The sequence below is a fragment of the Psammomys obesus genome, unplaced genomic scaffold (assembly GCF_907164565.1).
Source record: "Psammomys obesus unplaced genomic scaffold, mPsaObe1.curated_primary_1811, whole genome shotgun sequence".
Taxonomy (NCBI): Eukaryota; Metazoa; Chordata; class Mammalia; order Rodentia; family Muridae; genus Psammomys; species Psammomys obesus.
The window spans coordinates 15,865,545-15,891,602 of record NW_026585895.1 but is presented as its reverse complement, the minus strand read 5'-3'; the positions used below and the strand labels follow the sequence as shown (position 1 = coordinate 15,891,602).

General features: G+C 44.1%; 1 protein-coding gene across 1 annotated transcript in view; it reads right to left on the bottom strand.

Moving 5' to 3' along the window:
• Window positions 1–26,058, bottom strand: part of Stk39 (serine/threonine kinase 39) — a 203,374-nt gene that overhangs the window by 149,529 nt on the left and 27,787 nt on the right. Inside the window, exons 5-9 of the mRNA XM_055600610.1 lie at window positions 14,366–14,475; window positions 13,948–14,049; window positions 11,635–11,768; window positions 4,778–4,826; window positions 4,596–4,661 (exon numbers count right to left, since the gene is read on the bottom strand). Of these exons, the coding sequence (XP_055456585.1) occupies window positions 4,596–4,661; window positions 4,778–4,826; window positions 11,635–11,768; window positions 13,948–14,049; window positions 14,366–14,475 (461 nt within the window). The remainder of the gene's footprint in view (window positions 1–4,595; window positions 4,662–4,777; window positions 4,827–11,634; window positions 11,769–13,947; window positions 14,050–14,365; window positions 14,476–26,058) is intronic.

Below are 26,058 nucleotides of genomic sequence, written 5' to 3'. Positions count from 1 at the left end.
TGTGTGTGTGTGTGTGTGTGTGTGTGTGTGTGTGTGTGTGTGTGTGTGTTCTAGCTATCTTACAAAAGAATAGTGGTGGCTATAAAGAAACATATAGGTTAACTTGAGTTAGCATGAAGGGAACATGTATATTATTGTTTATGACAAATTTAAAATCAACACAGTTGTAAAGTGACCATAAGCCTCACCAAGAGACCCAATTGTTATTTAAGCACCCGTTATAAAGGGATCGTTGTTTTATTTAATAAACAGAGTGGTGGGGACCAAAAAAAAAAAAAAAGAAAAAGAAAAAAAAGAAAGAAAGAAAATCAATGACCTAGCATCAACAAGTGGTGTGCAAGAAATAAGTCCACACCATAGAAACAAGGGGAAAACTGAGAAAGCACCTCAGCAAACAGGACAGTGATAAGCCGAGGACATCTGCCTCGTTGTAAGGAAAAACACGAGTTAAAAACACAAAAGCCCCCTGCACCAACTTGACCACAAAACCTACGTAAGCACTGTGAAAATCCAGGAAATGTGGAGATAACCTACAGTAAAGGCTTTCACTACACGTGGTAATTCAAATAACATCTGCTTCCTATGGCCTCCGTAGAGAGAGGTTTCCTGTGGAGACCACCATGTTTGCTTACTAACAGAAGGACCAGGAGGCAAACAGGAAGACAGGCTCCTTTCCAGTAATATGACTCCTAGGAGTGTGGGCACAACAGATGATTGAGGTCAAGAGGGTGAAGAACGGGGTAGCAGGGGAAGCCTTTCTCTGACTGACTCAGGACACGTGGTCGGTAGAAGAGCAAGTGTTTCTGGCCACACGCGATGAAGAGCAGATGTGCCGTTGAGGTGGGGGGTCTTAGCTTTGCACCTATCAGCAAATTTCCACATGAGGGGTGAAGTACAGACAATAGCCAAAGTAGACCTGACAAGGAATGTGTGACAGGGGCGCAGTTATCTTTAAGAAGGGAAACAGCCAGGACAACATTATGAAGCCTTTCTTACATGATGCTTAGAAACTTAACAGTCTCCTTTTAGACTGAGACAGAAAGCTGTTTTGTTTTTTTTTTTTTTTTTTTTTTTTTTGAAAGATAGATGACAAATTAAGGCCTGGAATCAAGAATCCAGCATGTACGAGCATTGATGCACACCAGTTTTCCTAACACTTGGGAATCAGAAGCAGGAAGGTTGTGGGTTGAAGGGTAGCCTGGGCTATATATTATGACTTGATCATAAAACAAAAGCAAACCCAATAATTGATGATGATGATTATGATGATGTACCGCACAAAGATCTAAGACATATGAGAAGATACGGTTAGAAATTCACATCCCTCAAAGTTCTAGCTGCTTACTGTGCAAGATAAAGGCAAAACAGGAGTTGGGATATACAGCACACTCATATATAATAAGATATTTGTAAGGGAAGAAAAGAAAGTCATAGCCTGAACAGATTCTTCATTTGCTCAAATTGATGGAAGTCTACAGGAAAAGTCTGGGCTATGTTAGGGTGCATTTTCCTGGTGGCTAGACTATAAGGTTAGAAATTCAGTATTAAGAATCTTGGCCTTTATTAGGCAGAAAGTGTTTTTTTCTCTCTTTTTTTTCTTTTCTTTTTTTTTAATCTTTTCTCTCTTTTTTCTTTTCTTTCTTTTTTTTTTTTTTAAATCTTTCCTCATGTTTGTTTTCATTTAATTTTGAAAGGCACTCCTGGTCAGAAAGTTAATTTTGAAGCGGAGTCTAAGGGTAATTAGAACAGGAGATAGAAAGACAGAAATCTACCACAGGCGTCTAGTTAAAAACACTGGACTTCCATTCTAAATATCTGTGTAATATCCTCAGGTCGTGTAGTCTTCAACCCTCATCACTAAAGCATCTCTTTGCAACGGTCAGAGACCATTACAGAAAACCATGACTGATCAAAATGCAGAGGCTGGAGCCCGGTCCCAGCGGACATATCTACAAAACACTCCTGCACCCAAGATTCAGGAAACACTGAGGAAGAGGTTGGGGGGGGGGGAGACTGTAGGAGCCAGAGGATCAGGAAGTTTGCTTTGAGATTGTCTCCCAGGAATGCCAGAAGCTGCAGCCATAAAGTCTCACCAACATGACTGCTTAATCATGAACCGAACAAGAAGGACAACACACGTGCTAAAGTGGGCTGGGGAAAGACCATGAGGCCTCAACCCTGAACAAAGAACTACAGTCAGCTGAGGAATGCTGGCAGTGGGAGAAACAGTCTTCGCCAGGGAAGAGCGCACCAACTGGTTGTCCGATACCAGACTGTCAGCCTTGCGAGCATACACATACCTACAAGTAGCATGATGTAGACTGAGCAGATTATATTTAGGGATACATATGTAACAACAGTTAATGATAAAAAGGGCCATGAATTTGAAAGAGGCTATGAGTGGTATATGCAGAGGTTTGGTGGGAAAAAAGAGAAGAGAAAATTACATTATAGTCTCAAAACTTAAAAGAACTGTTTTTAAAGGGGAGGAACAGGGGAGGCTAGACCAGAAAGATGGCTTAGCAGTTAAGAGCACTGGCTGCTCTTCCAGAGGACACAGGTTCAATTCCCAGCACCCACATGGTGGCTCACTTTAGTTTCAGGTCATCAGCTACTCTTTCCTGGCCTCCATGGGCCCCAGGCAGGGACACTGTGCACAGACACATATGTAGGCAAAACACTAATATACGTAAAATAATCTTTTATAAGACTTTAAAAACAGAGGAGGAGCCTTGTACAGCGGCTGGTGCATGGCTGTAGGCCAAGCATTTGAGCTGAGGCAGGAGAATCATGAGTTTGAAGCTAGTCTGGGCCACACAGTGAAACAGGAAGTGAAGGGTGAAAGTTGGTGGAAAAGAAAGGAGGGTGAAAGGGTCCCAGTGCTGCTGGGGAGCAAGGAGAGGCGCTTGAGATGGCGCAGATGTGGTAGGAAGGAGGTGTCAAACGTAACCCCGATGTTGGGGTCTGGGGGAACAGGTGCAAAGTCAGAGAGGCAAAGCACGGAGCCAACGAGCTCAAACAGTCCCTTGCAGATACTGACTATAGAAACCAGGGGAATTCTGACAGCTTTGTCACCTCTGGATGGCATTTTGGACATGTGACCAAAAGACCCCAGGCTAGACTCCAACAACACTGACGGAAGAGATTCAGGCTCCTCTCTCTGCCTCCCATTAGGAGACCTTGAGCTTGCCAGGCCAGGCAATTTCAGATCCCAGCAGAATCTCTCTCACTAGTTGGAATCGCTGGCTTCCCCAGGCTGCCCCTTCCAACCTACGGCTAGACAGGCGAGAGGCCTGAAAAACTGGCTTTGATTAAGTGAAAGCAATAACAACGCCATGAAACCAGAAGCAATTAGGCTTCGGAACTATCGGTGGAGGAGAGATGCTTATGGGGGAGGGAGGCACCCACTCACAGCTAACTGAAAAAAACTACTCAAAACTGAAGCTCCAGCTAAAGTTTGCGTTTTGAGAAGAATGGTTTTTGAAATGTCAAAGCCCTGAAGTTGGTGTTCACTTAACCTTGGGTGTGAGGAGATTCAGTATCCAAAGAACATCTGTCGGTTTCATTTACATCACTCACAATTCTGATTCCTCTCAGCTTTCTGTCTACAGCAGGAAACAGGGAGGCAAGCAAGAGACTTCCCTTTCTAAATCTGCAGAAAATATATTTTTAATTACTAGTGGGTGATACTAAATTTAAAGCCAAGTAACCAAACCGATGCTACCGTTTATTGGATTTCATATATATCATAATGAAATCCATAACAAAATAACCCATAATAGATGAATACATATATAATTGCATGATATTTTAAAAAGCTAAAACCCAGGACTGAAAAATTGTAGGTAATCAAAACTTAGTGAACAAAGGTAGACTGGAAAAGGAACATGGGTCTTTTATGAGAAATGAATTATAGCCCACAGATATCCAACCAACCTTTACTCAAGTTTGGGGTTGGAAAATGCTTCAGTCAATGAAGACTGAGGGCCCATGGCTTGCACTGGGGTTAAGAGGAGGCATGACAGGTTGGCTCTCAGGCCAACCAGCCTACTTGAGTAATAAGCTTCAGGTCCAGTGAGAGACACTGTCTCAAAAAACTGGTGGAGAGAAACTAAGGAAAGACACTTGCCATTGATCTCTGGACTCTACAAGCACATGACCACATGCAAATCTACACACGTGACTATTATTCCATACATCATTCCTACAATGCACGTTTTCATTTCAAACATTTCAAACTACATTTTAAAGTTGACTATTCCTTCTTTATAAACCACAAAAGAAAGTAATAGAGCTATCTCACTTCTCCAGTTTTTAAACCTTGCCAGCACCCAGTTTCTAACTTTCTGGGGTGGGGAAGGGAGCTGCTGCACGAAAAACTGCAAACATGCGAGCTTCATACTGTTTCCATGCCCACACATGCGACAGCAACCTGAGGGAACCAGAGGGGAAACCCAGAGTGGTGGGGATCAGCTGATCTCAACACTGCAAGGCAGAGTGGGTGGGAACCTTCTTCCTGCTTCTTCACGGTTCTCAATTCTGGCTGGGGGAGAGGACCCTTCTGGGTGATGGGGTTGGGGAGGTGGAGAGCTTACCTTCTTGGCTCTTTGGGCTATGTCTGGCGTTCTTGTCAGCAGCTTCTCAATCAGGTACTCTCTGTTCTGAAAAAAATAAATTAAAAAAAAAAGATCCCAATAGTTTAACACCAAATCAGACACATGCAAGCTCACAGCCATTTCAAAATAGCAGACTGACTTGGGGGCTTTAAGTATGTTACCTTGGCTTTCTGGAAGAATTTGCATTTTAAAAGTTCTGCTGCTGTGGGCCTGAAAGATCAATAATAAATTAGAGTTGAAACAATCACCACATAGTAAATATACTGCCTTGATGCTACAGCTTAACCTTAGAGCATTTCTGGAAGACTAATCTTAGGGCAAGCAAAAGCAACAACTCAGTCAATCACAAGCTGGCACTGATTAAAGCAGTGTCAGTTTTCTAGGTCTTTCCACACTGCTCTACTGCAAAACACATAAAGTCTTGGGAGTTAATGTTTGGGCACAATCAATTTTCACCCTCCATTCTTCTACTTCAGTATGTCAACCTGGCAGTTTCTGAGAGCTGGCACACCAACTTCTGTGACCTAGGTTATTAAGAAGCCATACAAACTGCAACATGACCCTGTAAAAAGGAACTACAGTCTTCAGAGTTACTGAAAAGGGCTCACAGACAGAGCTTGTGTGCCAGCTCAGTCTACACAGTTACTGAAATGACTGTTTCAAGTGTATACGGACCACTGTCTTTCAAGGAAATGCAATATGGCATGGTTTTTAGTAAAATGAAAATTCACTTAAAAGTATTTCTGGATATGCCTATTTCCTTATGGCATCATGTGACCTGTTTCCCTCTGCTCTATGTCCCATAGACTTCAAGTCAGGTCCAGAAGGCTCAAAGAAGTTTCATCATGATTCGGAATGCTGACAAAGACTGCTCATAAAATTAGACATTTAGAAACATTTCAGATTGCAGAGTTTGGACAAGGGTTACGTAACTGGTAGAGTTTTTAAATTCTGCAAAGTTCAGAGGACTCTGAAATTCAACATACATTTTGAATCTGGCCTCCCCACGCTGTGTTTTTGTAGATATCGTCCTGACCTGCACTGCAGTATCACAGAGGAGGCGACCATTAGGACAGTCCACTGTTAGTGACAGTAAGTTTAACTACTGGGTCCCCAGGCCCCAAAGCTCAGCATTGGAAGGTCTGCTTTCCCCACAGCAATTAGCCAGTGTCCTGATGAGTGCTGTCTTCCTCCTGTTGTTGAAAACGCTGCCCTGTGGTTTTTACCCTCTTTGCCTTAAATAGTTCGTGGGAGGTAGCAGAACACTGATTTCCTACTTTTAGCATTCCTTCTATGTTCACCTGACTATCGTCCATAAGGAATAGCTTCCTTTGCCAATAACTCCTTAATTAGGAATCCATTTTACATAAGCTTTCTCTATTTGTATCTGTTTAAAAAAAAAAAAAAAAAGGAGGAACAAGGGGAAAAAGCTGCCCTAATACTCATGTGTATGAGAGTGGAGATGTTGGTCAACGGAGAAGCACTTGCCTAACATCCAAGAGGCTAAGTCCTACATTAAGAAAAGGAAAGGAGGGAGGAGGGAGGGAAAGGGCAAAAGGAGGAGGAAGTAGGAGGGAAAGAGAGGGGATTTGTCATAATCTGCTGGAAGACAAGCCCCTCATCTTCCAAGAGGAACGAGGGAGAGATGAGGGCAGTGTTCTAGATCAAAACACACCTAAAATATAAAGCTATAAAGCCAAACGCAGCTTGTTACCCCTGATTAAACACCGGGTTTGAAAGAAAGCAGTGAAAATTATTAAAAAAAAAAAAAGAAAGAAAAAGAAAAGAAAATATTTAGAAATAGATCTGTAAATTCACTACACAGAGGAAGCCTGTAAAAATCAAAAAAAAAAAAACAAAAAACAAAAAACAAAAACAAAATTACTGTTCGTTTTCTTAAGTGTGGGAAACCATCGCGACTACGTAAACAAAATGGGCACATGGAAAGGATGGGAAGCATTAAGTGTTAATAATGATGGAAGAGGTGAGACTGAAGCAAACACTGAGCTATTTTCCACATTTCCTACAGCTTCTAAAAATTATATAACGGCAAATTGGAAGAGAGAAGAAGGAATCACAGCACATTATTCTCACAGGCTAGCTGAAGTACAAAGATGATTTTATTGAGATGAGGGTACAGATTTAGAAATTGACCTTGTGCCTAAAATGATAGGTGGCTACTCCTACAGAACCAAGAGGCTTCACCAAGATGCCCACAGAGACCAAACTTAAGCAGAAACGAAACCACAGCAAGCACAGGCATATGCCACTGTCTGCCTAAGCTGGAGTAAAAAACTGTGTTCTGTGCAAGGAAGATTTTTATCCTAACTGTTACCACTCACTCTTTCCTGTAAATTCTAAGAATATTTAGCCGAGCCATGCATCCACTACAACAGTTGCTAACTGATAACTGCTTTGAGTAAATAAGGGTCTGAACAAAAAGAGCGCCGTATCCCTTGGCAAACTCAAAATGCATGAGTTTGCATCTTGTTTAAAAAGCAGAGAACTTGGGGATGAGAAAGGACCCATCTTGCTCGCCGGCCTGCGTTGCCTATCCTCAGAGGCAGGTTCTCCTGAAGGAAACCGAGTCAAGCCTGGTGATGGCAAAGCTTCAGGGGCTGCCTCCACCCGCCCCACGCAAGTCTGCCCTCAACTATGATGGCGTCCTCACTTGTCTCTTGTTCGTTCGTGACAAAATGTACCCTGCTTTCTCTGATTCAAAATGTTCCCTACCCAGCATGCTTGTAAGTCAAGAAACATCTTCGGGGTCTCTCTCCCAGCTTCTATAAGGAGGATTCATTGCTCTTAACTTGGTGCCTGGGGGAACCCGCCTGTCCTCACTCCCCTTCTGTGTTTACCTCCATCTATGATGCTCAACCCTCTCCCTAGTTCCACTTGATCATGCCATGAGCCCTTCGAAGGCAAAGAGCCTGTAGAATTCATTTCTGTTTCCCAATGCCCGGGACAGAACAGCGAACTACTATAGCTCAATTTCACACCCCAGCTGTGAAGTGACAGCGATGCTGGTAGACATTTGCACACAGGGCTGTAACTCCTGAGGCTAAGTTTAGCCAGCACTGAAGTCTAAGCATCTGCTCCACACAGTGAGGAAGAGATGCAGCAAGAAGGAGCTCCTGCCAGCAAAACAATGAGTGGGGACAGTAGAGGTGCTGAGGTGGGGACCCAAAATGATTTTCCCTTTCCTCTGCAACCCCTCATCCTCCTTCTGCATGCCAAAGGTCAAATGTTAAACCAAGGTAGAGAGAGGGCTGGACTGTGAAATGCTGGACTGACCTTGAGAAACAGAACTGGGAAAATTCTTTCCCTTCCAGAGAAAGGTCATTTCTATGGCAACCAAAAATGTAAAGGGGAAAAGCATGTTGCAGAAAAAAATCCTCTTCTCCCCACTCAACACCACCCTTATCCTTCACAAAGACACCATAAGGTTAGAAGGGGAAATAGCTTTAAAAAAAATTCTGTATGTCTTTTTTTTTTTTTAATAGACACAACTGTTAAGTTGCAGGTCACCCTAATCCAATACAGAGAACAATTCGACAGCAGGGTCACTGGTTGCTTTAGCACTGAAGTCAGCTGAAGTGTTCATAGCTTTGGGGTAAAATGTCACACATGCTAAGCTCCCATCATGAGAAAGTAGGGGAAAGGGGAAGTAGAAGAAATGAGGAAAATGAAAGTGCGAAACAAGCAGAGGTGCTGCTGCCCATCTGAGCTTCCCTTTGCATAATTATTTATTGTCATTTTATGCCACGGAAACTGCCGCTCCATGCTCACGGTGGAGCCATCAATCCTGCTTGTCTCGTAACTGAGTTCTACTGGAGCAGCGTTATCTTCCCTACCACCTCCGCATGGCTGCTATCACACCGCCACCCAGCGATGCAGCAGCTGACAGAAACAGAAACGCCGTTCTACAGGAAATGCTAAAACGCTACCCGCACCTGAGACAGTCCAGGCTATGAATGACTGGATGTAAAATCCATAAAAGCAACGCAGTATTCTGTACCAATGTGCTCAAAAGAAAATCTCTCACCAGATTCCTCTGATATGTATGGAGGGGCCAAAGCCCACTGAGACTCAGGAATCTCAAAGGATTCAGGATGAGTATTATACAGTCTAAACAGTTCTCACAACATGCTTTAATAAATTCGAACAGCTTACTGACCTCAGGCAGAAACTGCTCTGCACAGCCTCACCGTCCCCCCCCCCCCCCCGGCAACACAATATTCCAGTCTAACTCATTTTGGCAGATTTATCTCTGTAACATCTGCCCCTTTGGTGCTCAAAGTAAATGTTCACTCCTCCTATAGGTCACCAGCAATTAAGGGTATGTAATCTATAAGACCAAGGCTTATTTTATTAGGAAAGAGCAAGATATCCTGCTATGCAAATACAAGCAACTCCGCTAGGCTAAGGCAAAGCACAGACTTCCATGGGACACAGGGCTCCAACACCTTAGCTCCAAGTCACGAGGACAGGCCAGAGCCTGGCATGTGAGCACAGGAGGGAATCGGTCCTGGTTATCCTACCACTGTGCCTGTCGCTGCTCAAGTCTCTTAGCAGCTCTGTGGCTTTGCTGCCTGCTCACTGCACTCAGATTGCGGGGAGGTGAGCCAATGCAAGCTACACAGACACACAAAAATTATCAGAGTTTGCTTTCAACTCCCAAAGCCACTCGAATCTGGCTTCTGTCCCTGAAACCCTCTTCAGAGGATTTAAACCTCCTCTAGACTGTAAACTCCCACGAGTCTCCACATACATATAAAGGTTCGTGTGCAAGTCTTCCTAAAAGTTTGAATTTATTGTGTAGGTCACACAAATGCGTACAGTGTAACAGTGCTAAATACATATATGTACATGTATGTATGTGTGTATATGTGAATTATGTATCACTAGCATAATCTAACTAGTATCTAAAATCACGGCAATGCTCGCAGCCAGGGTGGAGGCAAACTGCGAATGGAGATCTCTATTTCCTGAGCTCTGGAGCCCGCCCCAGGCACTCTGCTGTCTGCCTCCTGTGTCACTTCACTGCGTCCTCAGAACAATCCTTTGAAATGAGCATTACTAGACCCATTATGCAGACCAAGAAACTAATTCGTGGGAATGAGAATAAAACCGAGCTAGGAACCCCATCCAGTATTGCAAAACTACCAGAAGAGAACAGAAAGAAAAATGAAAATGACAGAGAAAAAAGCAGAAAGTCTTAAACGGCATGAACAGAGCAGAAGGGCAGAAGGAATTAAAAACTCCGGAAAAGCCATCACTTCAAAATGTCGGCATGTGCATCAATGCTTATTTGTAGATTTCATACTGATTTGTTTTAAATTACATGTTGTATGAAAACAATTCTACGTTCTTCCATCCTCACAATCCATGATGGTTTCTTGTGTGTTTATTTGCTTTTACTTTTCCTAAACTCCTCCCATTCGTCTTCAGTGTCCATGTCTCCTCATTAAAAGGCAGAGCCTCTGGGGAGGTCATGGAGCACAACTATTCTACAGCTCTTCTAAGAGAGAACAGCTACACAGTTCTTCCTCTCTGGTTCACTGTCTCTCACACACACGGAAGGAATCAGCCATCTGAACTCACAGAGTGAATAAAACCTGGAAAAGTCTTTACGTTTATTAAGAGACAAAACTGGTCTGTTAAGTATACTGCATGTAAGTCTAAATTATTTTGACCAAATCCCAAACTGGCAATTCTACCCTAAGGAACCATTGTCTGGGCTGCGTGACATTCCTCACCACAGCCACTAGGTGGCTCTCAACTTGTTCCAGAATCACAGAGGCTGTCAGTGAAGACCTGGAACCAAACAGAAACTCAAGGCTGGCTCTCACCAGCTGCGGTGGCTTTGCAATGTCAAATTTTTCCCTCACGGCTAAATACTAGGATAGGAAAGGATAAGCAGAAGCTGAAGAACAAAATTAATATCTAAGAGAAGTCTCACTTTTGGGAGAGTAGAAAAGTAAGCCCAGTGAAAAAATCACTTGACATCGGAAGAAAAAAAAAATAATCCCTAAATATCAAACATAAGGACAAGAGAAATGTCGAGCAGAAGCAGTCTGTAGGGAATATTTGCAGGAAAAAATTTAAGAATTTGCAAAAGCAAATCGTCACAAAGTACCACAAAAACTGTGCTAGAGCTAAAGAAGCATGCCCTAGCTGACAATAATCGTGTAAGAAAGTTAAAAAGCTTAAGAAGTTACATGAACAGTTTACAACTAGAATAAAGCAGTACCTTCTAACAAGGGGGATCCGTCCCTGAATGAGAGAATTCCAGAAGAAAAGTTATTACTATTATTTATTTTTAATCTAAGTACAGGTTGGCGCCTTGGGTGAAATATGACAGAGGACTGACTGTCCAGGAAGACACTGTGTCTCTGCAAGGGTCAAGGCTTGCCTATGATTTGCATCACTGAAATTTTCCTTTTGATGGTAAAGTACTCTGAGTTCCACTGTCAAGGCCAGGGGTATTTCAAAGTCACAGGATTAAAAAGGAAGAAACAGATCCAAAAACCAGTTGTTCCAGTGCAAGGCAGTGGGGTAAGAATACAGAGGAGACACTCAGTTAATTTAAAGCCATTTGCTTCCGCTTGCATGATTAATCTCTCTAGGTAAGGTTTTCTCTGTTGATAATCTTTTGAACAGCCCAAACAACTTGTTCTGCAACTGAACTGAAGCTCATGCAAAATTCAGTGACCGGGCCTGGTTCAGACTAGAGCTAGCCGGATGTTCCTCTCTAGGCGGTCAGCTCCACCTACACAGTGCAGGATATGAGCTCAGCTTCTGGTTTCTGCTCTGTTCCCTTCGGTGACTGTGCCTACTCTGGGCAAGCAAGATCAATTCTTCCTCCTCCTCCCCCTGATGCTATGGTGTCTCTCCCTGCAGATTCAGGCTGACTCCCACTAACAGGATGGGATGGCAAACAGAGTTTCTCATCCACAAACACAGCTTTGTCAGAATCCAAACCAGGTTATCAGATCCCACTCTGAGTGTGACATACCTTTTGGAAGGATCTTTCTGAAGACACAGTGAAAGTAACTTTCTGAAGGACTTGCCGTATTTTTTCATCATTTCTTTATCCTCTACTCCAGTTTCTAAAGTGGGTGGGTCATTTTGCAAAGTCAACATTAGCACCTGCAGCCAGAACAAAGGAGGAGACGGTCTCTGTTGAATGAATGATGACGGAACTTTCAGTTTTTTCACAAAAGCATCCAAGACTTTGCTTGACTACGTTATGAACATGCTTCTCCCATGATTTGAATGGTCCTGGAGTCGTGTCCTGGAGGAACACACATCTCTTTGCAAATCTGCCCACACCCTCCTTCCCCTTTTGGGTTTTCCCATCGACAGAACTTATGAAATTTTCTCTGTGTGTTAATCATATCTCTCAAAGCCACAGGGAAAATGTTTTCCGGGATGTGGCTCTCACAGAACCTCAGGGAGCATGTCGCTGCAACGCAGGCTGGCTGGGAAAGAGCCATGGCTGGGAGACAGTGTGAAGGCCATTCATGAGCACAGAACCCGCCCCTTACTCAGGGCTCCTGCAACCTATTAGCAACACTAAAAATAAAACCACACCTGCCCGGGAGGCACCGGGATTTTCTCTTAAAGAGAGAACTGAGTGAGGAAACTGCTAAAAGGGCTGGATAGAAACTGAAGGAGTAAGATACTGATGTCCAGGATATAAATATGAGTTATAAAAAAGCTATAACCATATCAAAGTATGTGATACATGGCAGGCAGCAGAAACTACAGCTTCAAGTCAAAAAGGAAATAATTCATCTCTTTCACACTAAGTGCTTGCTGTAAAAAGCAAGTAAGGTAGACAGCATACTACCGACCTACAAAATGAATAAAACTTCTTAGTGCATAAACTGGCCCTAATTTATGCAAATGCTATCCATGCCAAGACTCCTTTCAAACACTTTGAAACGTGTGAATAGATGAATGATAAAAGTGACTTGTTTGTGGAGGGCACTGGTCAGGAAGAGAATGTGGGTGGACTGTGAGCTCCTGAAAAGGGTTCTGGCAGACTTAAAGCTAACAAGTGCCACCTCTTTAAATCCAGGTGGGAAAAACACATGGAGACAGGAAGATAAAGAAACATAAAAATTAAAAAAAAAATGGATTAAAGAGAAAGTCCTCAGAGTTCCTGTGTTTTTTTTTTTTTCCATAAAAAATCTCTTCTGTGTTTTACACTTCGATTCCAAATTTTCTGCTCAAAGTAAGTCACAGAAGTAAAGAGATGCGCAGACGCGCACTGTATGGTACCCATGCAAGCATACCACTGGCATCTGAACTGCGTTAAAAGTTCAGACAGACATGGAACACGGTGGGGGCGGAGCTTGGCAGGGCCGTATGCTCGGAACAGGTGAAGGCCTGGGCACAATCGCCCGAAACACCCTTTCAGTAAGAAATTAACCCCACTAAAACTTTAACTGAGATTATTTGTGGCTGGTGAGATCACAAGTGTTTATCTTTCCTTGCTCTTCTGCTTTGCACGTTCAGCTTTTCAACTATGAGAAAGTGTGTGTGGGGGGGGGGGGGCCGCAGAGGTTGGGAAACAGCCAGGGGACAAAACCCAAGTCTCACATTCCCTAAGCACATGCTCTAACCCTAAGCTCTGCCCCACTACTTGCTTCTTAGACCACTTTTCATCACTAGGTTTTAATTCTTTTAAGTTTTCTAAAAATTAAAAGATGAAAAATAAAACCAGCAGGGACCAGAGATTTGATGAAACGTCTTCCTAATTTCCGCTGAACAACTGCAGCTTCAAAACAAACTCAAGCTGGAAAAATTAGAAACACTGATCCTGTCTTGGAGGAAGAACAGATAGAATAATAAAAACCTGAAAACAGTACCTGAAGTATATGGTGCTACAAAACACCATGACTCACACCAGAAGAGCCGCAACGCCACACTCTGTGAGCAAGCAGAGAGTGGGAGAGACCATTTTCTCCCTAAAGCAGCCTGAAATCTGTCTGCAAATGTAATAGCCCTCTAATATGTTCTTAGATTTTGTTGGGAGAGCTAAGACTGTCCTGCTCTTTCAAGAGTCAGCGACATGCATCGGCTCAAATCCGCACCAAGTCCCAGAGCAGGGCACTGCCACCGCTATACTTTTGTCAACTCGGTGCAGAAGAGCATGAGTCAGCCTTCAACTTGGCCGAATTCCCCCCACTAACTCCCACGAGTCAACGAGGAAAATAAGCTTGCTCAGGAGAACTGCAGAACCCACGGCCCCACCTCCCACCGCCGCCCCCCTCACGCCCGTCACCGTTCCAACCCAGCAAATCGCTCCAGCAGTCATTACTTTCATTGGAGGGTATTTGTGGTAAGGCGCTGCTCCGGTTGCTAATTCAATGGCAGTAATTCCAAAACTCCACATGTCTGCCTTGAAGTCATAGCCTCTCACCTAAGAAAGAGGGGGGGAAAAAGATGAAGAAAAAGCATCCACAGTGATGCGACAGGCCCAGTACACATTAGTACATCCATTGTTGGGTCAGATACTCAAAGCTATTTACAAAATTGCAGTGCGGTTTACTATGGGCAATAAGGGATTCAAATCTACCCTGTATGATAAATTCTACTGCAGTGATTGACTGAAATGAAATGTTAACAGCTGCAGGGAATCAGATGTGTGTTATGGAGATTATTGATTAGACATACTCTATATAGACATATCAATAACATGTATTTACTACAACATTCAAGGCAACATTTATTTTTACCTGTTCCATGACTTCAGGGGCCATCCAGCACGGGGTACCAACAAATGTTTTTCTCACTTTGTTCCGAGTAACGTCACCCCCTGTTGCTAAGAATGCACTTACCCCAAAATCTGCAAAAAAAAAAAAAGATCAACCTTATTGTATGGTCTATGTGGCTTAGGAAGTCTACTCTTGATCTCATCTCTCCCTGTTGGGCTTCAGGGTGGTGATGGGTGGCTGCAAACATGGAGCTTTCTCAGAAATAAGCCAAGGCTGTCCTACCATCCGCCACTCTCTCCACTGCAGAAAGTGCTATGAGAGGTAATGGGCCAGCAAGCTTACCATACCATACAATGTTTTCTACCAAAAAGGTACCAAAAATCACTGTTTTTTTTTTTAATTACACTATCAATGAAAGCATAAACACATTTCAAAAACTGAGAAAATAAAATGTCTTGGCTTTTATCTAAGTTTTTTATTCCTTAATCACTAACAAGAAAACCACTGGAGAAAGCAAGAGTAGTATGTAATATAGTTACTTTGATATTTTTATTGTGATTTTTTTCTAGCCCATTTAATTCTATGTTATCAATGTTCAAAAAGTTACTTTCATAAAGAAAAATATGGATCCATTCCACATCATCATGCCCTAAACAGTATATACTAATACGTTGGCCAGAATCATAGGAGCAAACCCACATACCAGGTAACCAAAGCTCACAGCAAGCCTAGTTTTGTTTATATGCAACCAGCCACAACCAGGAAAAGCTGAGGTAGACAAGACTGGGTTTTTCCCAAAGTTTGCTTCCTGGGTAATTTTCATGAGTGCACAAGGAATGATATGCAGAATAAAAAATCCCTTCTTTTATTTCAGTAATTAGTGTGTGCGTACATATGTGTGTGTTCGTGCATGTGCATGGGAGAGGATGGAATAGATGAGTGTACGCACAAGATGTACTTGCGGAGGACAGAGGACAAGCTCCGGGAGTTTCCGTTGTATTGAGGCGCTGTATTGAGGCGCCTTCTCCCGCTGTCCCTGCCATGCTGCAGGCTGCAGGCTACCTGGCCCACAGGATTGCGGGTTTTCCTCCACTCCCTGTCTGGCTGCTGGAGCACTGCGATTACAGATGCGCTCCCCCACCACATCAGGCCCTTACACAGGAGTTCGTGGGGTCGAACTCAGCTCCTTCAGCCTGTGTGGCAAGTACTTTTACCCAACGGGCCATCTTGCTGGCCAAAAACATCATACTTTTCCTGGTGTTCATTATATAGTAGAACTTTGGTGTGTGAGATTGCTTTGATATACCGGACAATGCATACGGACAAACGTGCAAAAACAGTTTCTGTTGTCGACAGCAGTAAACAGCCGCTGCTTACTAACGCTTGCTCATTTACATGTCTGCATACAGAGTAGAAGAGGTTTATAAATTAAAGAACCAACTACTCAGGACTAGCACACTCCCTGGTAACAGCCATTATCAAGGATCCCTGGAGAGTGAAGTGTAGAAAGGTCAGGGTGCGGTGCTACATGCCTTTAATCCCAATACTTGGGAGGCAGAGGCCTGCCAGGGCTACACAGCAAGACCCAGGCCGTCGGCCAGAAAACGGGGGTAGCCAGCATCTTAGCACAGCGCGGGATACTACGCAGTATGACTGCCGCAATGCTGCTTGGATGTAATTCTTTTTTTGCTAGTTCTCTTTGTTGACTGTCGGGGGGCCGGCAATTACAAAGAACAACCTCAAGTACAAACCTACGCCAAAGGCACACATGCGTTTTTTCAGAACTACACCACTGGTATGCACCGGTGTGACTTAGCAATGCTGTGATTAGTCCCATACGTGCAAATATGCTGTATCTATTTACAGTTAAACATATTTCACTCCCAACAGGATATCAGCTACAAGTAAATGAAATGAAAATTAAGAGATGGCAACTTTGTTCCATCTGCTACTTGCATGTTACTCTTGAAGAAAAGTTGTGTTGGGATAATCTTTCTGTGTGCTGTGTAAAGGTTGTTTTTATATTATTCAAACGCTGACGTCTGTACCCGCAGAGAGTTGAGTACAGGTCAGCCTTCGATATTGTTCTTTTTATGAAGCATCACCTGTCTCAGGATTTTGTAACAATCTTCTCCATCACCTTCGGATTGGTTTAATAAATTGCTGAAGGCCTATAGCAAGGCAGGAAAGCATAGGCAGAACTTCCGGGCTGAGATAGGAATGCTGGGAAAGAATTGTGCGTGGGAGATTCACCAGCCAGACTTGGAGAAAGAAGCAGGTGCCAGGACAGAAAAGTGGTAACAAGCCATGTGGCAGAACGCAGATTAGTAAAAATGGGTCAATTTAAGTTATACAAGCGAGCTGGGAACAAACCAAGCTCTAGGGCCAAGCTTTCACATTAATAAAAAGGTTTCATTGTTATTATTTGGGCAGGAGGCAGTTCCAACCAGCCCAGCAATAAACTTTTATTTTGAAAAATGCCATACAATTTAATTTGCATATATGGAGCCTACTCTAAAATTCTTTGGATGACTACACTGTAGTAGTTCACAAGAGAAGTCAAGAGATCTGTCCTTTGTGAGTACCTACTACCCGTGGCTAGAGAAGGCGACTCTTCTAAGGCTCTTAAAAATATAAACTGTAATTTAACTTATATTTCCAAATGAAGTTTAACAAAGAATTCAACACTCTATTTTTATTGAAATGATCTTACAATATGATAATATTAAATAAACAACGATATGTATAATGGCTGCTTTGAGGAATAATTAGGTTCTGACACTAAAGGCGCTGCAGGATGTGAGACAACTAAACTACAGTTACTATTTTTCAATTCCTTAAAATTCTACCTGCTTACATTATACACTTGGAAAGCTAGAAAAATAGCTGCGAAAGATACATGGTAGCAATTAAATATTGACAATATCTCTTCAATGTATCTTCCACGATTCACATGAGTCACATACTTATTCACAGCCTCTGCTTAGAACATCTACTTTAAAGTCAAAAACAGATGGTTAAATGTCTTTACAGCTCAGGAAAAACAAAATTCTAGAAGCAGAAAACGCCAATCCTAAACTCCACTCATCATTACAACCACAGAATAGTTACAATTTTCTCCTGTGTAGTGGCTAATGTGTATACAGAACTATTTATCCGTACTAAGAACAGAGCCTTTGACAAAAGAACATAGTGTACTTATACAAACAGGAAAATCAGTGCATTCTGCTCTGTCCAGACAGTATACACGTGACAGTGACCTCAAGTGGGTGAGACTAGTAAAGATAAGCCCTAGGTTCTCCTAGGGGCACCGGCATACAGCTGAAAGCAACCAGACACACTTGATTCAGAAATCATGCACATTTTTTCTGGCAGTCAAATGCTACACATGAATTCAGCCATCCCTTCTTTGTGCTTTTGCAGGATATGGGTAAACACCACTGTAAGGGAAAAGCCAGGAAGATGCTGTCATCTTAGTACGGGAAGGCTCCAAACTCTCTGAATCCATCTGCTCTTTTCTTTGTCCCAAGGTCAGGTCCTCAGTTTAAGCCATCTTTACTTTGTGCTAAGAGTCCTGCGGCAGCCAGCCTCCTGAATCCCCATCTCCTGCTCCCTCAGAACCAGGCTCAAGCAAGAAAAGAGGCCCCCGAGGCCTCCTTAAAAGCCTGGAATGAAGTTAGAGCCCTTTAACCAACACGTAAATATCAAACCCTTCCTCTCCTGCACCACAGCTCACTGTTCCCACCTCTGCCAGAACCTCCTGCCGCACCAAAGTGTTTTCGCTGGATGTCAGTAGCTCCTAGCATCTGGGCGCTGCCCTGCCTCTCCGTGTGATGCCTGCTATCGCAGCAGGGTTCCCTCCACCGTTCGCCTGCAGGCAGACCTAGCAAAGGGCGTGCTACCAGACAGGCATCCCTGGCATCTTGATCCTTGGATCTGCCTACTCTGTCAAGTATCATCTGAGACACCTTGTCATCGTCCTAGATGGATGTGTAAGTGGAAAGCATGGAGAGGATTGGTAGCATTGTAGTTACCTGATTTTGAGAACACCACATGCTACAAGACAGAAGGTAGATGTCAGTCACAGCGTACAAGATCAGCGCCAGCACAGGCCTCAACTACATGACTTGTCACCTTCTTGAACCTTTGTTTGTTTGACTGTATTTATCATTTAGTTCTAGTTTTCTTTATTGTTGTTGTTTTTGTTTGTTGTTTGTTTTTCTAGATGGGGTTTCTCTGTATAGCCCTGGCTGTCCTGGACTCACTTTGTAGACCAGGCTGGCCTTCAACTCACAGAAATCCGCCTGCCTCTGCCTTCCCAAGTGCTGGGATGACAGGCATGTGCCACTGTACCCGGCAGGTCTAGTTTTCTTTTGCTTTCATTTTATAAGTTTATCCTGCTTCCTCTCCCCATATATAAATTTTCCTTAGGGTGACTGACAACGTACTATTCTCACCTTTTAACAAACAGCAGAAGGGAGCCATGGAAGAGGATCTGCAGCCAGCATTCTTCAGTGGCTGACATGAAATATGAGTGAGAAAGATCTGCTTCCAGATCTTAAGATGTTACCATCTCCTGAGGGATAAGACATGAAATAATACACAACAGCACAACGCGTGGAACCCAACGTCATGGTTTCTGTGTGGGAGAGCACGCAAGCTGCAACTGTCACCAAAGACAATAACCAAAGTGGGCCTTGGTCCTGGCCTTGAAAATGAGGTAAGGAGTTGGCCAAGTAAGCTACCAGGAAACCAGATCCAGCAAACGGCAGAGTGTGGGCAAAGCACAAGCTTGGATGCAAGAAGAAAAACCCTAACAGCTTCAAATGTAAAAAAAAAAAAAAAACGCAAGTGTCCACAGGGGCTGTGGGAAAACAGAAAGGAGGCCATGTCCTGAGAGCCACAGTCCCTGTGACTAAGGACACTTGATGCTCCTCAGCCTTGGTGCTCTCTCAGCAGCCTCCCACCCAGCTCTCAAGCAAGCTTCTGCCCCTCAGCCAGAGCCCAGAGCCTAGAGTAGCCAGAGAGGAAGCCCACACCTGCTGCTGCTACTGCTGATTTCCCAGTTCCCCGAGACAACAAACACCAGCGTCTTTACGGAGAAGCTTCTTTGCTCTTTTTGTTGTTGGCAACAAATCCATATAAAAAAAAAAAAAAAAAAAAAAAACAATGGGAAAAGGCAATTCCTCCTGCCTGATTTAGCCTACAAAATTAGTCAACCAGCTATGCTGTTACACTGTCTAAAATCAGCACACTCAAGTGTGATATTCTACTTGTAATACAATAATAACCCAGGGGCTCGCCTGGCCTCCTGATGATAAAGGCCTAGGAAGGGTTCTGGGGACCCCGATTTACCCAGGCATCTACAAGCATTCTTATTCTCCATATCTAAGCGAGAGTGAGGTACAAACTCCAGGGAGGTATGATAAGGGAAAACCTTACAAAAGCTTATTGGAAGCTGGAAAAATGGCAGTTTTCAGCACAGAAAAGTTGTTATGCATTTGAGAGCTTTTCTTCACCTTGCATTAAAAAAAAAATCCTAGTCAGGCCCAAATATAGACTTACTTCCTGGTATTCCTGTGTAGATTTGGCTTACTGGGGCCAAAAAGAAGGACAAAGAGGCCTGTGTGTGGATTCTTGGTGTGTGCCTGCTACAACAGAATTTCTCACTCCCCTACAGGGAGCGCAACCAGACATTTCTCTGCGCTTACAGGACAAATTGGGGCTCGCTTCCTAATGAATGGCAAAATCAGTCTGAACATCAGTTTCATTAAGAGTTAGGAAGAACTCTATTACGTCAGCAGCCCTTGCCTACCACAGCCTGACACATCCTCAGTCCTGCCACCATCTTGGCTTTCCTGAGCTCCACAGGTTCCTGAAAAGGACAGACCCCAACAAGCACATAAAGTACACTGTGGCTTAAATCATTACTACACAAACCACATAGCAACAGATATGAAAACAGATGCTACGGTTCTGTTAGGAACCAACTGTAGAATGTGTTTTTAACAATGTATCTCATGTTTCTTGTGCTATTTATACTGGGATGTCAGTCAGCACTAATGGAACCCATTCCTACTCAGTCCCCAGTGGGTACAAGACCTCAGCCTGGAAGAGTTGCACTTCAGACACAACGGACCTACCAGGGAGACCAGGAAGGAGAAGATACATCAAAGAGTGGGCTTTGCATGAACCAGAAAGTATAAATAAATAAAACAAACACATGACACTTAGCTGTCCCTCCACCCCGTTTCTAAGACAGGGAAGAAAAGCAGGACCAGGGAGAGCCATGGCTTCCACAACTACGGGGTCAGGTGGGCCTCTTCCAAGTGTGGTCCAGCCACAAATTCCACAAAGATTATTCTTCCTAAAGTATAGTTCTGACCTTGGAACTCTGATCAGCTCCCCTGCCCCTGTACCGCTGCCCCAAGACTGGCACTGGGGAGTGAGGAAGCTCCTCCCAGACCCGAAGTCGGCACGCCTGCGGCGTCACCCTGCTTCCAGTATTACCTCTCCCCAAGGTAAGCCTTCCTAATTGTCACAAAACCCAGCCAAGTGCCATTTAGCTCCTTTAGCTACCAAATGACAGCTTCTGCTTTACTTTTCTAATGAGTGATGAGATGTGGTCTTTGTCTACCCGTTTATCTTTGCTTATGAATTAAATCACAGCAACTTCTCATTTTCCTGGAGCCCTGCCATCATCAAAATGTCATCAAGCCTCCGGGCACTGACAGCCAAGCCAAGTCTAAGTGAAAACCCCGGAGGCCGCAGCCTCCTTCCTGTAGGCTGGGAACCTGCAACCCAAGAACAGAGGAGAGCTTGGGACAGCACTCCCCCGAAGGTGGCAGAGGGACACTTCAAGTGTCCAAGGGAGCACTTGGGCACTATACCTCTGGGTTCCTTAGCATCCCCACCCCCACCACCACAGCAGAACCCAGGCACCACTCTAGGGGCCAGGAGCAGAATTCAAGCTAAGGAGATCTGGGACATCAGCAACCTACAATTACCTACTGGGCTGATTTCCTTCTGTAAAGGGTCCCGCTGTGCTGGGGACAGTGTTCCCCCTATCCTGACAGCGACTGTTCAGTGCACCCACTGGAATGGATCTAACTGCCCCAAGGCCCATGCACAGTGACTGCGGAATCTAGAGTTCTCCTGGGACACACACTGCTGGGTCACCGCTCCGCTTTGTCACCTCTCCTGCTCCACCGCACCCTGGACTATTGGCCATCCCCCAAGGGATGGATCTAAATGGGTCTAAGCCAAGCAGTGATGGGTTCCTCTGCACCAGTGAACGGCCCTAGCCTGTGAGTGAGATACAAAGGGTATCTGTGAGATCCCACATGTTCTCGTAGGAAAGTCTGCACCTAGATGGGCTCCTTTGCTCCCCAAACTCCTCTTCCTATGCAAGGCATGATGCGGAGAGCAAAAGCAGCCCAGGGAGAAAGATACACTCCAACACACAGCACAAACAGGAAGGAAACAGGAAGGAGTCCATGAGCTTCACAGTGCTCCGCAGCAACTGAAACCCTGTGCCCAAGATTCCGGGATACAGGAGCAGGTCCAATGTCTTTGATGCTTAATCTCCCATTAGAGACAACAACTCTATGATTTGTACCCAAAGGCTTAACTTTTACCGACTCCTGTCTTCCTCCAACCCAACCATGTGCACTGGCAGACTTCCTGACTGCCAAGAGTTAATCATTACATCAAAGACCAAATTTGTTACAATCCCCAAAAGGATTTGGTTAAAAAAAAAAAGTTTAGTATGCATTGCAATTTTCAATTATAAAACAGCTCCAGTATTAGCACAGCTTTTAATGCCAAGGGCATAAATCAAAATGACAAGTGCAGAAGCATCTCAAGGGGCACATGCTGAAAGCAAAGTCTAACTTTTGTTTGCTATCTGGAGCAATAATTCCACAACCTTGACCAGAACAACACGCTTCTAGGAAATAGAAAAGAGAGCTACCTTCAAAACTCTATGGTCTGAACCCTCAGAGTGTAGCCCACAGCCTGAAATGAGCAGTGTCGCCTGGGAGCGTCTCAGAAAGGCAGGCCTCAGTGAGGTCCCAGAGCGGAGCCACTGGACAGAATCTGCACTGCAGCAAGTTGCTGCCCACTGCTGACTCAGTGAAGCTGGTATTTCCTAGCCAATCACTGTGCCTGGGGACCTCGAGACCTCACTGCACAGCAACTCCCCAGCTTCCTTCATTCAGCTTAGATGAAGAGAAGCACAGCCGTGAGAAGAGAACATTAGGAAAAGCATGTATGAACAGAAGGCCACGTATTTTGTGACGGAGTAAGTCCAAGGGAGATACAAAGATTAACTACATGTCCAGTGAACAGCCTAACTCAGCGCCCCTTAACTATGTCCATTATATCAAGAAGGCCAGGCAGCTAAGAACCGCCGCCCCTCTCCAGAGGATTCCCAATCTCTTTAAGTTTATAATCATGTTGCTGTTAACTGTCCATCGCTAAGAGAGAGGCTGAAGTACGGGAGAGAAGCTGTGGTGGCTATTTTAAGATTGCAGCCTGATCATTTTTTTCCCACTCATGAAGATGGCGCTGAAATAAAGGTAAAATGTCGTCTTATCGTCTTATCAAAGCAATAACCCTGAAGCCGCTCATCTTTGAAGGGAGTCAATAAGCATGCTGGGAACTGATCTACAAATAGTCATCAACTGCTTACATGCCACCTGTCCTGCTCCAGAGAGACTGGTGCCTGTGGGGTTCAGGGGAAATGCCAGAATCTTCTCACCACCTCACTCGCTGCTGCCTTCTCACCTTTGCCTCCCACCAGACGCTTCTCTTTCATTCTGCTTCTTCCTTCTTACAAGCAAATGGTGCTCACTGAGTACTGGTCTGGCTTTACTGGTTGGGGGCCCTATCCACAGGATAGCATCTGAGTCATTCACAGTCCAAAAACATGATCCTGTGGAATTTCCTGAGTCTGGGCCCTGAAGGGTCACTTGTCAGCTGCTCTGGACAAATGTACACTCCCCATCCATGAATGCAAGAGGGCCAGTCCTGACGGTCATTGAAACATCAGATGGTGCTGATTTTACGTTTTCTGATAGCAAAATGAAAAAGAAATTTGATGACATCTCTTTTCATTCCCTAAAGGAAGCTTTAACGGAAGGCAAGACTACCTATCCATAGGGTATCATCTGGGTAGATTCTCAACATCGTCATCAACCAGTTTCCCTCAAGTGTGGCTAAGAAACTAGTCTTAGTCCAGCTATGTTGAAGGTCCAGGCAGAAGCCAGTTTTGTCCTGTCAACTTCCTATTAAATATGACACTGTGAGCCAAGGAAAATCCAGTGAACCAGTGAACAGAGGGCTAATTGAAATATACTCTGACGATGGTAACTGTAGACAGAAACTAGGCTTAATCACATCCTCCATGCCCAAAATGACCCTCAGAATTGCACGCTTTAAAACAGGACCGGAAACATCTTTAGTGATTACTGTTAATGAGGAGCCACTCAAACATTTTGATACAAGATCAGTCCTTGGAGATCATGCTGTCAACCCTCCTTATTTTCCATCTGAGGGAGCTGATCTCCAGAACAGCTGACCTGTCAGGAAATACAGAGTTAAAGTTCCCCTGGGAGGTCCTGGTGGGGGCTCTGTAGCAAATGCTGCAAGGGCAGTCTGAGGATGTGAGAGAAATCTGCTTGCATGACCTTCTGACTGACTAAACGTCCACACACAAGTCTGTAACTGTCCGCCAGGCCTGGCTCCCTCAGCTCTGAAGCCTACTCTGCTGAGCTTGTTGGCACTGCTCTGAGGTAAATACTTTATACAAGTATCATTTCCAAAGGCAGAGTCATACTTCTGAAGTCACTGGGGTCCGCAGCTGGCCACATGCAAAAAGACAGGCGCATGCATCTTAGATCAAATATTAATACTTCTGAATTTCCAATGCAACATTTATAGACCCGCAGGTGGTCTTTTTGCAGGCAAACCTCTACTGAACTGGCTTGATTATCAGAAGCTTCTAGGAAACCACAACAGCCTATCTGCACACTTGAAAGAAGACAGCCCTGTGGGAAATGATGAAAATAGCCCCAGTTGCCACAAGTATTCAAAGAAACAACTGACATCATTTCCGCAAAGTTCTAAGAAGGATTAATTGAGGATAACAAAATATTCAAAGAATCTGCAGGATTTCAAATGTGCTATAAGGAAAAATCCCACATTTAAAACAACTAACTATTAAGAGTATTCACTAGACTTGGTGGCTCAGTATTTTTTATCTATACTTATCAGGTTCTCACTCTACTAGCCAGCTAGTCTAGCTGAGCTCCAGGCTTGGTACAGATCTTGTCTCAAAATGATAAGATGGGATGGGAGAAAGGAAGACACCCCACAATGACCACCTGCTCCTCGAGGGCATGTGCGGGCAAGCACAACCACGAAAACCCATGTGCACACACATGCATAAACCGTGCGTTAAAGGGCAGATGAGGAAGGTACTTAAAGCTGACCTATGGCCTCCAGTCACATGCACATACAAAAACATGCTCCTGCCTGTAACATGAACAAATGCATACACCACACGTAAATATATGTACGTCTACTATCTTACTGTTAAATGTGTTGTGCCTGGCATCTGTAGTTTTTGATAATATATGAAACTTAATGATGATGATTAGAGTCCTGAAAGAAGGAAGGAACGGAGAAAAAGAGGGAAGGAAGGCAGCAAGGGAGGGAGGGAAGGAGGCAGAATTCCACCTACTTCCCTGACATTCACCTCCGTCCCTACTTGAGTTATTGCCCAAGCTAACGCCAGCCGCTGCTAAGGTGGAAGCTGCCTACAGTCTCTCCCCGATGGCTGTACAGATGGGATAGAAACCCAAGCTTCCAGAAATGATCACATCCTTGACCCATGCTAGAGGTCTCACCAAAAATTAACACCCATCAAGATCCCCCAAGTCAGGAAGTCCAATCATCTTACCACTCACTGTCCTTATTTACTTAATCAAAAAAGTTTTTTCTGAGATTTTTCTTATCAACAGTCAAACTATAATTTATATAATGGCAAGCTATCCTTAAATCTCACAAGTACTGCTGACTACAAAGCAACTATACCCACCAAAGATTCTAATTCATCTATGTACTCTAATTTCTAGGCACACCCAATATCCCTTGTTTTCTTTGACTCACTCTCCTCTGATTTCATTAATCATTTAATCCATAGTTACCCAGGGCAAAGCATACCCCCAAAACAGAGAAAAACCTTTTTTTTTTTTCATTAGGAAACTATCCCTGATGGGGAGCATTGGCCCACCAGCTACAATCCCTGTACTCAGGAGGTAGAACCAAGATTGTGAGTTCAAAGACGGCTGGGAAACAAATGAGAGCCCATCTGTACAAAACAAAAACCTACTGTCAGCTTTGGAGGGAAATGCAACTGTGTGTGCGCCTGGATACTTCAAACATTGTCCCTTCTGCCTGGTAAGCTGGTATGTAGGCTTATTCAGTTGATATATCAGCTCTGCCTTATGCCATGTCTCCCAGTCAGACCACATTCAACAAACCTTCCTGAACCCCTGTGTCCTGAATTTCTACCTTTGGGAGTTACCTGGTTTGGAATGAAGAGGGAAAACGAAAGGCCAAATTTCTCTACAGCAACATGGGCTAGAGCAAGTTAGAGTGTGCTGTCGGGAGCCGCTCCCGCCATTACAAGATGGCGCCGGCTTCCTGCT